This window comes from Erithacus rubecula, assembly GCF_903797595.1.
Source record: "Erithacus rubecula genome assembly, chromosome: 8".
Classification (NCBI taxonomy): Eukaryota; Metazoa; Chordata; class Aves; order Passeriformes; family Muscicapidae; genus Erithacus; species Erithacus rubecula.
Genome location: NC_136659.1, coordinates 14,926,405 through 14,944,248, shown reverse-complemented (window position 1 = coordinate 14,944,248; position 17,844 = coordinate 14,926,405). Strand labels below are relative to the sequence as shown.

At 34.3% G+C, this 17,844-nt stretch overlaps 1 protein-coding gene across 1 annotated transcript in view; it reads right to left on the bottom strand.

Annotated features, from left to right (window-relative positions):
* Positions 1–17,844, bottom strand: part of CCDC141 (coiled-coil domain containing 141) — a 54,270-nt gene that overhangs the window by 11,170 nt on the left and 25,256 nt on the right. The window contains 24 exon segments of the mRNA XM_079310410.1: positions 2,349–2,432; positions 3,048–3,143; positions 4,563–4,672; positions 5,888–6,071; positions 6,447–6,641; positions 7,433–7,573; positions 11,635–11,784; positions 12,619–12,718; positions 12,720–12,796; positions 13,063–13,103; positions 13,106–13,250; positions 13,844–13,920; positions 13,923–13,968; positions 14,727–14,765; positions 14,767–14,804; positions 14,807–14,848; positions 14,851–14,892; positions 14,895–14,904; positions 16,071–16,093; positions 16,096–16,160; positions 16,162–16,199; positions 16,201–16,245; positions 17,118–17,198; positions 17,200–17,310. Coding sequence (XP_079166536.1) covers positions 2,349–2,432; positions 3,048–3,143; positions 4,563–4,672; positions 5,888–6,071; positions 6,447–6,641; positions 7,433–7,573; positions 11,635–11,784; positions 12,619–12,718; positions 12,720–12,796; positions 13,063–13,103; positions 13,106–13,250; positions 13,844–13,920; positions 13,923–13,968; positions 14,727–14,765; positions 14,767–14,804; positions 14,807–14,848; positions 14,851–14,892; positions 14,895–14,904; positions 16,071–16,093; positions 16,096–16,160; positions 16,162–16,199; positions 16,201–16,245; positions 17,118–17,198; positions 17,200–17,310 — 1,980 coding nt within the window.

Sequence of the window (17,844 nt, the reverse complement as noted above, 5' to 3'; positions counted from 1 at the left end):
TCTTTAAGAAAAAGAGTTGTCAGTCATGCTCAAATAATTAAACCAACACCTCTATAACATTTTCCAAGCATTTTATATTTCCTTCTTTTTTTTTTTTTTTTTTTTTTTTAATTTTGCCAGCTGTTACAGAATCCTCCTAAATATTAAAAGAAAAGCAATGCAAAAATTATTTTTATGTTAACTTGGATCCAGGAAAATTAAATCTCTCTCATCATGTTTCAAAGAGAATTGGATGAGGCATAAATGCATTAATTTTAATCACAAAGCACCAAAGACATTATCTGCTTTGTTAATTATTTCTCTGCCTCTTGATTTTTGTAATGCATGAATGTAATCACATATTCAGATTGATTTCATTTGTGCAAAAATTCATGCATAATGTTTTCTTAAGTTACTGTCTCATTGCTGGGTTCTATACACAAATATGTAATCTACTAAGCAGTGTTCCTATTACCTATAAACTGCCCACTTAAATAAATTGGGTGATACACTGAATTTCATTACTTTCCAAAACAGGTCTCTTTGGAGGTAACAAGTTCAAAAGTGTGGTGGTATATTTGTTTTGGTTTTCTTTTTGCTTTACTGCTCTAAATACAATCAAACAATTAGTGCAAAAAGTTTTTAAAAACCCAGAAGTAATAGAACCTCATATGTATCCTAGTCCTTTGGACATGTTAGTTTTAATATAGAGTCTTTTCCAAGTTACTACATTTGTCATTTCAAAACAATGTGATTCATGCCAGATCTATGAATAAAAAATGACTGGAAGAAGGTTGGGATTTTACTGTGTCTATTTCACTAAACAATTCAGTTGTAAGATGAATTTCAAGTTCTACTATAAAAGTGTTTCTCACAAGCATCCCCTAATGAACTCTGACCCCTGAAGAGATGGAAGAAGACCCTGGAGAAAATGCTGTGGGCAAGAATGACAGGTGAGCTTAGTGAGAAAGCTGCCAGATAGGCTTTGGCAGCATGGCACCAAAACAGCAGGAGGGTCAATGTGCCACAAGAAGGTCTAGCACACTTTAAAGAGAGTTATATTTGAAGCAAATTAGTGCTGGGAAAGCAGCTTGTAGAGGTACAGATGAAATTAGAGATTGCTGGCCCATATACAAAGCTCCAGTGAGATGAACCTGCTCCTTCTTTACATGAAGTATGGAGTGATGAAAAGGGTAGAGGCATCAGAGTTGCCACAACCCTTATATGATTTCTACTCTGCATACCCTTGACTTCTCTCCTTGGCAGCTGGGACTCAGCCTGATGGGGACAGACAAAGCTGTGGCTTAGCAAAACACAGCTATGGACATCTGCTGAGGTGATTGTCCTGAAGGAGGCTCTTTGGAGCAGTCACAAAATTTTGAAGGAAATCTGGGCTTCTAGTCAATGCTGAAACTCCCACTGACTTGGAATGGAGGTAAGAAAATTAGTTAGGTTTAATTTTGGGTCATCAGCAGATTACAGGACAGTTTATACTGAGGTGAAGGGGATGGTATTAGTTGAATTTCTACATAACATCACTGTTTAATATCTTGCAGCATTTGTCTATGCTATCTGCTTTCAAAATGGAATTTTTAGATCTCCAAATCTGTTACCAATGGATCCTACCTTTCTGAGGACTTAATATATTACCACCCACTCCAATTTATCAGACTATTTTGCACAGCAAATTATTTACATTTGCATCCAGGATACCAAGCCTTCAAAATATTCTTTAAGCTAAAGTAATTGATTTCAAAAAACATAGCTTTGCTTTGCTGCATTTCCAAGATTTCATTCATTAATTGATAATTTGTAAACTTTCATATTATTTTATTGTATAACCATGAATAAAAGATGTTGGTCTGTTTGGATTTTTATCCTTCTAAATGCATACTCAGTCTTATCTTATCTTTTGTGAAATGTCCTCAACATGAATGCAATCCCTCCATTGGATTGTTTATGATCCCTGATGCAGAGAATCTTGGCAACTGAAATGGAACTTAAGTGTTTTGAGATGAGGATAAAGATGATTATTTGATGGTTAGTTCTATTATTTCTTCCATAGTGTCATACCAATATTACAGCAAACTGTATTTGACATGATATCCTACTCAACTACTGACAGCTGCAGTTGTGTTCTATCCTTTTTTCTCGGTTTCCTGTTATTCCCACTGTTTTTTAACTGATTTGATGTGCTTGTTTTGTGAGGTTTTTGGTGATACTGCAAATGAGAATATAATCAAAGTACATTAATATAACAATAGTCCTCACTTTTGAAATGCAGCAAATTAAGGTGTGAAATTCCCTGGAGAATACACAATGATGCCCATCAATCTGATTAAATGTAAATTGATATGAACAACACATACTTGTTTAGTGCCTGGAGGATACAGACTATTACTTCTCTTCTCAGCAATGCTTTCTGAATTTGTAAGCAGTTCACCTGGTACCACCTGAAAGAAACATGTTTTAAAATCCCACTTTTTTCCTCATTAAGACCTTAATGATTCAACAAATAATCATTTCCACTATTATTTAGTTCAAATTCTGAACTATGTTTCTCTCATAGAATATTACTTATAAATCAGATATTTTCCTAACTTGTAGACATCATAGGAACTCTAGGGCTCTGGGAATACTGTCAGCAGTCTCCCCCATTACTTCCTATATTCCCTTAAGCTTTATTTTTAAAGGAGAGAGTTCAAGAAGCTCTCTTATGGTCACAAAAAGAACTGAGTCACATTAAGAATACTGTGGCAATAGCACCAAAGGAAAATTGGTAAAAGGTTAGGAAAGGAATAGTTTTTAGAAAAGGAAATATACAGACATGTAAACATAAACATGTAAAAAATGCTAGAAAATAAAAATTCATAGGGAAGAATATGTGGATTGGATAGAAGGGAAAGGGATAACTGAAATAACTAATAAACAATTGACCAAGACTACACTGATAACACCCATCCCAATGGATGCTTTAAGATTAAAAACAAGGACCTTTCTAGCAATGCTCAGAGCCTTTTAAGAAAGAGTTCTAGCTATCAAAAAAAAAAACAATTAACTGAACTAACCTGCTGCTTTTGCTCCACTTTAACAGTCTCACGTGCTTCCTGACCATTTCTTTCTTCTATTTTAACAGCAATCAACTCTTCAGAAAAACCAACTTTCTGCCATATGAAAAGAAAATTAAGTAAGTTTGTACACAGTAGAAGGTAGGAATTGCTAGCTACACAGTGGCTTGTACTCTGTACAAACATAGAAAACACCAAAGTGAAAATCTGTCATCAGCACAGGTGTAAATTACTTATGGCAAAAAAAATGCAACAAACCCCAATCAATTCATTCTAGGACAAGCAATAACAACATTTTTCAAAGCTGACAGGATCTTTTCTAAGGCAGGGAAACTATAGAAGACTATAATTCTTCAGTATATAAGGCTATAATTCTTCATTATATAAGACTGGGCCTCTATAACCAAATTTTTTAAAAGGTGGAAAGGGAAGAATGTGGCCTAAGCATAAAATATAACATAACAGAAATAGAAAGCCAAAAGCTTTACAGTTACAGTTGTGTGCCTTCCATATCTTTAGCTGTCCAGCCAAAGTTATAGTCTTAAACAAGTTTCTTATGAGAGAATGCTGCATTATTAATTTTCCATTCTAGCACTAAACAAGTGAAAAATTCAATGTGATCTTTTCAGTCTATTTTTTTTCTTTTAGGAAGAATAAGTAGTGTTTAATTTTGCACTTGAAAAAAATCAAAGCTTTTTTCTGGCATTCAGCAGCCATGTAAATTTAGGAAATATTATACAATATATTTCCCCTTAATTTGTCATGCCTTAAAATTAGCAGGAAGTGAAACTCAATTTATAGTCACAACCTTCCATACAGATGGCACATGTCTGTGTAGACAGTTTGCTGAGTTATTTATTCTTCATAAGACCCATTGGCTATTGATATATTCTGGAAATGTTCAATAAGAAGATTAGATTTTAAATCTCACAATACTACATAAAGTTAAAAAAAAAAAACAAAAAACAACCAAAACCTTTCAATTTCAAATAGTTGCAGAGCTATATTTTAAGAAAAATTAAATGATTTTATGAAAATTATTTAAAATAAGGTAGTAAAATTAGTTTGAAATTCCACTTGTCTTGAAAATTTGTGTAAATACAAGGCTTTTCTAACTCAAATTACTTCGGCTTTAACACAACTTATTTTTCAGGATGTCTTTTCCTAACCTTCCTAAGCAAGGTTGGTTGGTATTTTGTAGCTCTGGCAGTTACTTATATTACAATACCAAAGGAAGAAGAAGTATGAAAAAAAATTAATTGTCTAGATAGTCAAAGAAAAATTTACATTTTCCCCAAAGTGTTTCTTGAAAGGAGTTACAATTCAGGAAGAAACAAAGAAAAAGAAAATTAGAAGAAATATTTAGTGCCCACTTATTTAGTAGCAATTCATTGATTCATTACAATCATTATCTAAAGTAATAGAAAAAGAAACAATTAAGAAGTAATTAATGGTATTTCTCAAACATGATAAATTGATGCAGATTCAATACATTCTCCAGTCTAAAAAATGTACCTTTATCTCCTTAAGTTCTCTCAGAGATCTACACAACCCATCAACAGAATTCATGATTTCTTCATACTTTAATACAGTTTTTTCAACATACTTCTTTCCTTCTTCATTACCTACAAAGGCAAACCAGCATGAAAGTTGAACAGAATTCCTCAACCAGACATGCAACAATTAACGTAGTTTGGTACCCCAAGGTACTACAATAAACACATTTTTCTGTTTTTTGTTTTGCTGGAGGAATTGTCATTCACAGTAATGTGCTTTCCCAGCTTGTACTTGCTTACTTGAGATGAGTCCTCAGTTTCTGCAGGGCTTCCCTCTGGTTAGTAATACTGCTTTAAAAGATGCTGACTTCATAAAGTGTCCCCTAAACTCGTTGCCACATTATACAACTAGGAGGCACTTACATCCCTGTTATATGAAATATGAAACAAAGGCAGGATGGAGAAGTTTTTTCCCATATAATGACTTGAAAGACACGAAGCAATTTCTTTCTCCTGGAGTTCCTAATCACCTGTTGTCAAAAATCTGTTCCTGCAGATAGGCATGTTTGAATTATTGAGAAGGCTTAAAAAAATAATAAAGTGAGAGAAGAAAAAAGAAATTATCTGTGCTCACTAAATATTCTTTCCACTAAGTGAAGAGGAATTTAAAAGCCCAGTGTGCTGAAATTTTTTTAGCTTTACTACTTGAATTGATAGGTTACACAAAATTCCTGCATGTTTGGATTGTCACCCTATCTTTGGATATTTTAAAAGGTATATAAAAATTACAAGCAGAAAAAAGCACAGCAAAATACAAACTGTTTTGACTTTCATTTTTTTTGGTCAACAGTGATCCAAATAAATACAATTGCAAATACGGTATCTAGATAGCAGTCTACATTATTTGCTAATAAAAATTTGGCAATCAAATCCTATCAGTTATTCACAGTTATAATATAAAAAATTAATTCAGCACTGATGTATATCATTATAATATCCTCTGGCTTCAAAGGCTTGCCTGTTATGAGAGAGCTTAAGCCATGAAATCTTAACTCCAAGCTCATGAATATTGGAAGGACATTTTGATTTCAAGGTGAACTGAGGCTGTATACAGAAAACTAAATAAATATCAGACTACTGAGTACTTTCATATTTTCACTTTTTGTAAATATTTGTTCTGAAATCCTTCACCTCTTTCAACCAATATTTTAAAACAACATTTATTTTTTTTTAATTCATTGGATTTTCTTCCTAAATGAACAAAATGAACTCTGGGAGCCTGCATACTTCCATCCCAAGTTACTGCATTTTGTCCCCACAGTGCATTACCAGACATCTCCTCACCATATAACTGTCTAGCAAGATCCATAATCTGCTGGATTTTTTCTTCTTGTTGAGGCACTGCAGGTTCAATAAATTTATTAAACTGCTTATGGAGAGTCTCTATTGCTTCTCTTGTTTCGCATTCTGCAGAGTAGTTACCAACTCTAATCACTGTTGCACTCACATCTTCAAACCAAAATTGACACTGAGGGATAAAAAAACCTGCATTACAATCAATTACTATCTGCAGTTGAAGCTGTTGCAGAATAGACTGGATAATTCTTAGACTTTCCATGATCCATGAGTGGCATACAGTATGCCTTAAACCTGACTTAAATTTAACCTGAAAAACATTATTTCATTACTAATGGTGCTTCAAGCCCACTGCACATTCATTTCCCTCTTTCATTGCAAATTTAGAAAGAAACAATTAAAAAAAAAAAAAAAAACCCAACCCTTTTTTACCAATTCATTACTTTTGGAAAGTACAGATTAACCTTGAGGCAGTTAAAGCACTTTTATCTCTCCCTGTGCTGGATCATTATTGCAGCCACAGTGGGGATGCCAGGTTTATCAGTACCTCTTTCATCATCTGTTGCAGATGCTCCATGAGATCCAGATTTTGCTTGTAATCTTCCACAACCACATTAAAATCATTCAGCTGTTTTTGTAAGTCACTGATTGAGCCCAAGAGAACCTGAACTTTAGCATTAGGTTCATTTGCAAAAGGGTAAATGACTTTCTTCTCTAAACTGTCCATCTTCTTTTTAAGAATCTGTGTAAAAGACATTGCAATGTCAAATACCACAACAAAATGTTTCTATTTTTGGAAACAATATAAAAAAAGCGGGAGAAAACCATACAAACTTATTTCTCATCCTATGTCCTGTTTTCAAAATTAGAAGTTGCTCTTTTGGAAATCAAAGAAAACTGGAGGGCCTCTGCAAAGCTGATTAAAATGATATAAATTATATTTATGAAAGGTGTAATTAAGCTAACTTTTTCAGCTTAAAAATAAAGAAATATCTGTAGTAATTAAACATGGTCATGCATGACTTGCAGCTAAAAAGACCATTGAAGGAGAGTTTCTGGTGAATGCAAAAAATGGGTGAGGCTAACAGGGTTCTAAGGTGCAAATGGGCATGATCAACTCCAGGCAATGAATGCAGACAAAGGCTCTGAAGAAAAAATTTAACCTTACATGATTAAATCAGAAAGACAAGAGAGTAGCTTGATCCAGGACATGATTATTTTGGGTTTCTTCGAGGAAAAGAAAGACCAGGTCACACAGTAGAGGCAAGAATAAAAGATTAAACAGAAAAATGATGGGGGATTAAAGGAGTGAAGTCAGGAATTGAGTTAACATCACTTCACTGAAGTGGCAGAATAACAGGAATAGAACGGTGAAAAATGTGTCAGTCAATGATAGACAGGGAGGGTATAATGAGAAAAGTAAGAGGGAAGTGCACAATAAATTCTGTGATGTGGCAATCTCCTGTGATGTGTTTGGCATAGGCCAAGTAATTCAACTGGTGAAGCCTTTACTGAGCCTAGAATTTCTATTACCTGTAGCTTCTCTGCATATGTATCAACTTGCTGAATCTGTATTTTAAGTACTTTCATATTTCGAGCTTTTTCAGTTTTCTTCATATAGTTAAACTTCAAATTGTTGAATTTCTTTTTGAGATCCTTAAATGATTCTCTGAGCTGCAACAGTGTAAACATATTTGTTAGCAAAAAAAGAAAAATCAGCACACATCAGTCTAGGTTTTTCAAGAGCTGTATAATGGACAATTTAAATACTAAAAATTAATATAGAAATTAGTAATACTATGCCATCTCAAAGCATCCTTAGTTCCATAGAGCCATATATGAAGAACAAACTTTAAACCCATGGTAAATAAACACCATGGGAACTAATGATAATACAGGGTAGTTATATTCTTTATCTTTTATTTTTAAGTGACAATTATGTTTTCTTTAATATTGTCTCACAAGTGGGCATTTAATAAACCATATGTATTTTTTCATTATCAATTTTATATAAATGAGGATATCAAAACCATTAAGATAAACCATTTTTAAAGGCCTATGAAATTTTTAAGCTTAGTTTTCCTTACATTTTTTCTCTTTTTGCAACTTGAAAAACTCTTTTCAGATATTACTGTTACTTTAAAATTTCTTTAAGCAAGAGATACAAGAATCAGACAAACATAAAACATGCTTAAAATCAGTACTATTTTAATTACCTTGCCATTCCATGATCAGATTTTCAAATGATTTGTAATTAATTAATAATATTTGAAATGAAAGAATATAAAAATGACCAAAATATTGATTTTAGAATTTCAGATCCTTCAGGTAGATAATATTTTGCTTTTAGGATAATGTATAACAATAATAATGAATAAATTATATAAAAGTATATTTATTTAAAGGCAGTAATATAAAGAAATGGAGAAGTTCTAATGCTCTAGAATCTGTTACTCCAGATACACAAATGAAAATAACTGACTTAATCAGTGTTAACAAGTTCAGGTCAGATCTACAACTGAATACCTAAATATGTATTTGAGGCTTTTTTAATATTAAAAATCCTACAGACTTCACCCTGCCCCCCTTGTCCTCCCTGCCAAAGAATCCAGGGAGTAATGAAGGCTTATTTTGCAGCTACTGTTATTGGAACAGCTAACAAGCAATCACTATTATTATTATTATATACTAATGTTAATCCATCAAGGGATATATTTTTCATTTTCATTTCATCTAGTGGGATGTTGCCACATTATTTCAGGAGTGAATAAACAGATGGTGCTCACTCAGTGTAATGGAAAGGAAGGGAATTCTATCACTGGCCCTGTGATCTCCAATTAGTTTAAGCACTTTATCCCACTCAAGTACACAGAATAATAAAGTCTGTCTAAAAGCCCTCTGTTAATATAATCACATCTAGAGAACAGTATTTTATTATTCAGAACACAAGACTCTCATTTGCTGCTTCAAGTTTGTGGGAAAGAAAAGATGAACAAGAGTTTTAGTTTATTTCACTGCCTTGTGCACATACAGACCAGTAGTGATAATTTATAAGGCCAGAGGCTCTCCTCATAGCAGTATGTGAAATTAGATCTCCTTGTTTCAGATATGATGGCTTGTGTGTCAAAGGTCTGCAGCTGCTGCCACTCTTCTCTTTTAGCCTCAGTGGAAAAACCAGATTCAGCTCTGACCAGTATATCAGACTGCATTTGCACAGCTCCTTTTATCATCAGCAATTGGACCAAGGGCACTGCATAGTTTCCAATTTCTAGAAATCTAAACATAGTTCAGTTTTGCAAGATTAAATGAGAAATAGTGAAGAGACTGTGCATCAAAATATGCTCCAGTGGCTTCAGCCCACTGCTTCAATGGGACTTTGTACCTTGTCTATTGGGTCATAGTCTTTAATCAGGCAGCTATTCCTAACTAGAGCTGCCCTGCCACAGGTGGAGAATGATAGTGGAGGAGAGGGGTTTAAGTACCAATTGCTCAAATTTGTCACAGGACCACAAAATAAATGGAAAAATCAAGTTATAAAATGCTTTAAACATTTTTGTTAACAATACCATTCCAGTAAATGCTTTGATTACTGTCTGAGCCACCCTAAAAGGAACTTTAATGTTGTTAATCCCTCACCTTTCCCTCTCTATTCATATACAAAACTCTTCATAGCATCAACAATCAAAGATCCCCATAAAAGCACATGGCTGAAAACAGATTTTCCAAGTCACAAAGACCAAGAAACAGTCAAACAAAAAGTGGAGAAAAAAAAGATGCTGTTCAAGTCATTAATGACTACTTTATTCCTGGGGCAACAATCAGAATAAATATCATGGTGAGAAATGTGGCTACATATCAGTTCCCACTGACCTGTGAATAAAGATAACTCTTACCATTTATGGTTAAAATCCATATTTCCAGTCATATCTTTCCATAAGTGCACAAATAATGACATGGTGAAGAAGAAATGAGATGGGTCCTAATGAGTCCTAAACTCTACTTCACATGTTGTATTTACACACATTAATCACATCAAACATAAATTAATGTTTTACAGCAGAATCCTAAATATTTTCAGTCAGCTTTAAAGTTTGCTCTATAAACTGGTAAATCACTACTACATTATCTGGTTGACTGTTTGCTATATGACAGCCATGAACAGCTGCTACTTGCTGCTGGCACATGAAATATTTATTTGCTTAGATACAGTAGATAGTAAATAAATTGTTCATTTAGACAGGTCTGTTACGTACTAGCAATGTTCAATTCCTGATGATAAAATTGACAGAATTCAAAATACTGAAGGTAATACTCATAAATAATATTCTTGAAGTAGTCTAGTGCCTGGTTTATTGATCCTTAAACAGAATTGGTTATAAATACTTAATGAAAAAAAAAAAGAAAATGGCAGTATATTAATGCATATACAGGTACATTAGCCAAATATTTGTTTAGGAAATACCTTCATCTTGTATGATTACCTGTAAACAATAGGAACCTAAAGAAAATATATGAACATGCCAATTTAGTATATTTCAGTTAATTATGTACAAGATTTATTTAGATTTGGGGATGACAGGTTTTAACTTAACCAATCAACATAGCTTTCCCAACTAAAACAGAAAAATAAACTAAAAAAAACCAATAGTGAACACAGTAGTTGCTATGAAGTTATTTTACAGAGTATCCAATAACCATCAGATAACAAAATATACTTTTTGCCATATTATGTCTGTGGTGAGTAACCAAATACTATTTTAAAAAGAAGAAAACCCAAATATTAATTTCCCATTAAAAAGAGAGAAAAATCTCAGCCACCTTTTCTTTGGTTATTTTCAGAAAATCCAATCTGTCTTTACATAGGTGTGGATTTTTTTTAGCAAAAGATGAAAATAAGAATATATAAATTTCAGCATCCTCTATTTTTATTACATATTCTTCATGCTACAGGGAACATTATTGTGAAATCCTTCCAGCTCAGAATCCCCATTCTGTGCTTCACAGATGCAGAGGAGTACAATCTACAGAACATCAAGTATAGAGCCCATCAGCCTCTTATTTTAATGGATCACCCTGGGAAAGTCAGTTTCCTGAAAAGTTTTTTCTAAATTAAGTTTTGCAGAGACATCTAATGAATGTAGCTTGCTAATTGTGAATCATTTGTATTTGTCCTACCAAGATGTTATGTTGATAGTCATATTATCTGAGTAATTATTACTAACCTAAGCTCCATAATGTTAAATTCTAATCTCTCATTCCAATGAACATTTCCTTTCCTCCTAGCAGTTTTTCAAGTATCATGTCTTTTACTTCTGAAAAAAATGTTAGTACAAGATTATTCTGAATTTTCACTGAAATAGGGAAAGTTCTTTCCAATGCCCTGACAACTGCAATATGTACAAATTCTACTTTTGTTTGAAACTTCATAAGAAAAAATTATGAAGACTCATGTTTCATATGAAGCTGACAGAGCTGAAAGCCAAATGAAACATAGCTGCTCTATTTCCACTCCTCTTGGTACAGTGAAAGCATTTTATTGCCAGCCCAACAGCTTGGTAGAATCCTGAACAGCAGAGCCATGAACCATGGATTACTGTTGCTGCTGTGTAGATCCAAGGTTGCTGCTAAAATCAAAGCCTGTTTTTCTGCATACATATGGAGCACAGTAATGCACATTATAGAACACAACAGCTCTTTTAACAGTCATTCAGTGTGCTGGGATTCATCCCATTTACCTCATTTATATCCTCTTGAGTGGTGCAGTGTTGGAAATACTGTGACAGTTCTTCCTCATACTTTTCAGCTCTGGAGCTCCAGTTGATGCTGTCACACTCAAATCTAGCAAGTTCTTGCTTTAGATTCTTTACAGAAACATTCAAGCAGTTCTAATGAGCAAAGAGACAAAGAAATTTATCAGTCTCAGGGAATTTATTGATTTAACCAATTCAAAATGAAAGACATTGCAGCAGAAAGTGCACAGTCAGCCACAATGGGCTAAAGTAAACTATTAAATCTCCACTGGAAGGAGAGCAAGGACAGCAGTTTCACCCACTGGTAGTCTGGGGAGGAATTTTTGGGCCAAAGTCACAACCTGAACGTAGTGTCTTCTCTGAGCAAAGAGGGAGTGACCTACTCTAGTCCTCTGCCCCCTGGAGAATAGCTCCTTTCTTCCATCAGTGGATGGTGTCTGAAGAGCAGACTGCCAATAAGAATAATCTAGCCAAGTCATAAGGAAAGTCCTGCTTTCTTACTAAGTGAATGGATACAGAGCAATTCTCTGCATAAACAATTCCTTTCCAAAATTATATCATGCAAATCAGTCTGAATCCATTGATAAGATTACACCGTTAATTGCATTTTAATTTTGTTCTTCTGTTATTCTTTCTTTATAGGAGAATAAAGCAACCTTTACAAAATAGCAGAATTGGAGAGTAGAGATTTAAGAAATTTCCATCGGGGCCTTGAACTTCACAAAACATACTAAAGTATGGTTTGGTTTTTTTTCTAACAATGATATTTTAAGACTAATTCCCTTAAGGCTCTCTCTATATTTTTCTCAGAGTAATACATAAAAATAATAATATAATATTTTTATGTAAAATATAAATATATAAAATATAAAAATATAATATATATTGCACACGTAAAAATCAGCCAGATGAGTTGAATAATCTTTCATATTTATCCTTGATTTAATAAATCATCCTACTTATACTCACAGGTTGCTGCACTGCAGACAAGATATCCACTCCCTGGGTAATAAGTAGAGTATATAGCTGTCTAATATGTGCATGTTTCTCCTGAGAATTCACAAGGTAGCTTTAGCCGGTGCACATTTTCAGGGTCCCCACATATTTCAGGAATATCCAGTTCTCCTGATTTTGATAGACATTCCAGCTGAAATATACAAAAATGAAAATCAGTGTCTGTTTAAATAACTTAATTTTTTTCCCTTACCCTTGGGTTTAAATAATTAAAATTGGGTTCAGATCCAAGTTTTAAATTCCTCCGATTCATGCAGTTTAGATTCAAGATTTCAATTTTAATCACCAGGCTGATTAATATTATTTCTTTGGGGAAAAGGAAAGAAAAGCAACAGGAACCAAACCAAAGAGGGTTTAACTACAATGGGAAGAAAGTATGTTTTAAAATGTTATACTCACTTCTTTTTTAATGTGATGGAATTTGACTGTCTTGCTGAAATCTCATCATATTCTATTATTGCATCCTTGACTGTTTGATGAAAATGAATAAGCTCACTTATCCTCTCAGAATTCTCTTTCACAGGAAATCCTTTCAGGCTTGGCAATTCCAATAATTTTATCAGGTACTCAAGCTCAGCATTCAGTTGCTAACAAAAATCACGGAAGTTACTAAATTTGCACAAACATAATTGCAATTTTTCCTTTACATTTGATGAAATAACCACTTAAGAGTGGTAAATTGCCTCAGGGGGAAGTCAATGCCCTGTACTTTAAAACACTACATTCTGTATTTTTGGTAGGCACAAATCTCAGCTATCACCCAAACCTTGCATGAAACAAGTCAAACATAATTAAAGGGCAATGGCAGAGGGAATTGCTCAACTCAGAGTATTCACAGTATCCATAGCAGGTAGAAAGGTCATTGTGATGCACCTCAGTCTCTGACCTGCTCTAAATTCAAAAGTATGGAGCTGATGCTCTCCTCGTGCTTCCACCACCCCCATGCCTGTGTGTCACTTGAATACACAGCTAACACTGTACAGGACATTCTCTGGGCACTGAAGGCAAAATGTCTGTGCCCCTGCCTTATAAACACACACAAACACTTCCTCCTGGAAAACTGTTGTAAAACAAACACTCCAACCCCAGACAGAGTGTCTGTGGCAATAAGGATGTGGATCCTTACAGGACCAAAAAGAGCTTTTGAGGCACCCTTCACTCCACTAGCTTGGTTTCTCACCTCATAGTGTGGTTTCATTTCGTTCAGCTTTTTCTGAAGCTCCAAAACAATTAAAATGTCACTTCCAAGGTCAACTGTACTGCAAGCTGGAGGGCCTCCTGAAGAATCTCTAATCCACGGGTAGTCTAAAAGAGGAATACAAAAGTTCAGCATTTCTAACTGCAATAAATTAAAAAGCAAAACAAAACAACAAATTTAAAGTCAAACCTAAATTTGAAACAAAAACCTTCCTCAAACCAGGCACTCAAATGGTGTCAGTAAAGGCTCTGTGTCTGAGTGACAAGGGTGATAGGATGTCTCTAAGACAGCATGAAAAGGGTGACTCAGACAAGACTGCAGGAGCCACAGCCACACTGTTTATGTGATAACACACGTGCTGGTGTGCTGATGAGCTGCCCTAGAGATACAGCAGCTACAAGCCCAGCTGGTGCTTCTGGTTCTGATACTACCCTAGCAAGGGTTTCTTTTAAGGAACACTGCACACTCTTCCCATGCCAAGAAGGTTTCAGTCCTCTTTCTGTATGAGCCTGGTCGACTTCAGTAGCTATTAGGACACAGTTGGGTTCAGCAGCTCTTCAGTCTCAAAAAAATGGTGACTTAAAAAGAATTTAAAAATCATTCCTGGTGAAGCATTGATTAAACTCCATTAAAATTTAGAATTCAAAGCAGAGACTTGGACTTGTATGCATTTGAGTAAGGAAAAAAAAGATCAAAAACATTTCATGATTTCTGAAGACTGACTGACAGAATAGAGAACAGACTATGGACTAGAATTGTGTCTCTCTGGTCATCACGCATTATTAAATAGTACCCATAATAGTTGTTGAGAGAGTCTCTAAAAACAGTCTAGAACTATTTACCACTTCCCAGCTATTTTACTTACGATTTTTAGTTGTTCTTTAAATATCTGGCACTGTTGCTTGCATGGGTTTTACTTGAGTGATTTTAAAATTCCAGATGCCCAAAGATCAGTCAGCTCTTTCCTTTCTTTATTCAGATTAATATGATATCTTCTGTTACTTTTATCGATTTTTCTACTTCTAATATAAACGTTCATTTACCTGGCAAATAAAAAGACATTTTTTCCACACGTTTTTATAATATACAATTTAAAACCTCTAATTTTAGACAAGGCTTAGTAAAACCTCAACTATTCTAGTATAACTTGGAGAAAAAATAATATGTTTAAGTATTTTTTTTCCCTTAATATTGTCTAGAAATAGGCATAGATCAACAGAAACAGGGTAGATATATAAAGCTGGAGTTTTAAAACATAGAGCAGGTCAGTAATGACTGAATTATTGCCATCTGATGTCTGTTTTACACTCAGACAAAATAAAGAAAAGCTGACTAAGCACAAGTACCCCAAATGGCCTTTTGGAGAATAATAGCAACTGGAAAATGAAATAAGTGAAGAAAAGACCACCCCTTCATGTTGACAAACAAATAGCTCTGAAGAACAGGAGAGCTAAAGTGTTTAGTATTTGAATATTGGTTTTTTTTTCCTCTTTTCAGGTAGAAACCCCTATGAGAAATACCAGAGAACTGGGGTAATGCCCTTCCCTCCCTCAGCTGGTTTTTCCAATTCACCTTGCATCCTGCTGTAGTTACCAACACCACCTCCCCTTCCCTTCCCAGCTGTACTGCTCCCCCAGTCCCTCCTATAAAAGCAGAAAGAACAGTTGGGTGTTTCAGGTTGCCCTCATTAATTTGGATTACTTTAGTAGGCGTGGGCTTAGGGAATGACTGCACATCTCAAACAATCACCTTAGGAATGTGTTAGAAAATTAAACATGGATGGCAGGCAGTGTAGCTGTTGGACAGAAAGTAGAGACACTGGGAAATATTATCTGCAAGGAAATAGCTTTAACATCCATTTCTTTAGTAGAATTCATACACTCAGTCAGTAAAGACTCCCTGCCTCTCAATGGAAGTAAAATAAACTTTATATTGTACTTGTGTATATGATGCTTTTCAACATGAGAAAAGCAGATATGAGCATGCAATACATTTGTATGCATGGACTAGGACATTAAGGGCTCTGCCATTGCTAACCACAAAACTTCTTATATTACCACAAGCACTCAAATACTTTCTCCTTTTGAAAGTATATATCAGCATTACCCCCTTTAAAGCTAGATACACAATCCATCAGGCATAGAACTAGAATTGGACCTCATCACAGGCAAGTATAAAATAATCAATATAGTTTTCAGATGATACTCACCACATTCACTAAATTAAGAAATAGCAACCCATATCTTGGGTGGAAAAAGTCTTCTTTATAGTCTTTTGCCACTGAGTATAGCTGACTCTACTGCAATTTATTTTCAGTCTCTCTGTTTGTTGGTAGGGGGTTTTGAATTATAGAATTCCTTCAGATTATTAATATCATCATTCACCTATAGAAAGACATTAAATAAAGATCATAAAACAAATCTAAACTTGAGGCTCTATAATCAGAGGTTATAGAGATACGATAAATTTGAATAGCGCCCTCTGAATCTTTTCTTAATTTTAAAATCTGAGTCCCTATAATATTTACAAACACCAAATAATAAAATAACTTTAAATAACTTGCCAACCAGTAGATGGCAAGAAGATAGGTGGCAGCAATTAGCTCAATTTCTGTCACATATCATTACATGGATTTTATGTACCAGTATATCAATGCACTGATTTTCACTGATCTGCTTAATATGAAGTAACTGAACTTAGCAATAATCAGAAGTAATGTAATTTTATATGTAGTTTATCTTGCAATAAATAATTCCTATGTCTAATTTTATCTGATAGGTTCCATTCCATCCTCAATTTCTTTCTAAATATTAAAGAAAGCTACCATATCATGGAATCTTAAAATGGAATCCAAATCAAAATGAAAATTAACTGTATTGGACATCATTAGCACAGCCACCAAAATTATGTTGGTATTGAATTGACTATTATTTGAGCTAAAGCTGGTTTTTATTTCATTTTTAAATCAAATCATATGAACTAGCATGTTAGTGAAAGCAGTGCAAAACAGCAACAAAGATGCCTATGAAGATCTCTACGAAGATATCACAGGTTATTTTTAAAGTTTTATGAAGCAAGTCAGTAAATGTAATATTCAGAATGCCTAGATGGAAGCATTTTTAGCATGTATATGATTAGAGCACATAAATGCAAAGGAGAAAAATCTTAATCAATTACAATCCTTCCTAAAATGGAAGCAAATTTTCAATTGTAGGATTTTTATAGTCTAGTCAGAAAACAAATAAGTAATCCATACCTCTACAGCTGATTGTAAAAAAGCCACATAAGTCTCTAGAATTTCTAGCTTTGAACTAATATTTTTTTCAATTTTTTTCAAGTTCTGCATTCAGAAAGTCAACTCTGCTAGAAAAAGCTGCCACCTGCTCAGGTTCCAAGTCTTTCCATATTTTGATGATTCCCTCAGCTGCTTTCAGTTCACAAGAAGTTTCCTTTGAAGGTAGAAACATAGAAAAAAAGTGTAATGATTGGAAAGGACTTGTGAATATTGGTATCACAATGTTTATTTTCATTAAGATTGTTTTCTTAGGTATAATTTAATTACTTGTTTGACAAGGAGTTCACAAAGGAGATAAAATCACATAAATATCTATTTCTTTCCTAAAAATAATAGGTGTAGTTATTGAAATAGCTAATTTGAAAGTTAGCATTTCACAGTCCCCAGGGGTAATGGAATTTTAAGCACTGAAAATACATAGGATACTCCTAAAATACACACTGGCATGTTGTTCATCTGAGGCTGAAATATGCACCTATGCCAAGGCTTGAAGGGATATTAAAGTGGTTTTAGCCCAGTTTCAGAGTGCTGTGGGGGTGGGAAAAGCCCTGGATGTGACTGAAGAGCCTCCTGTGTTACAGAGCTGGGTGCTGCAGGGCTCTCATCCACTGGCTGCACTCCCAATGTGACCAATGCACCTCCTTACAGCCTCTCTCAATGGGAACTGCTGCTTTCTCTTTTACCAGCT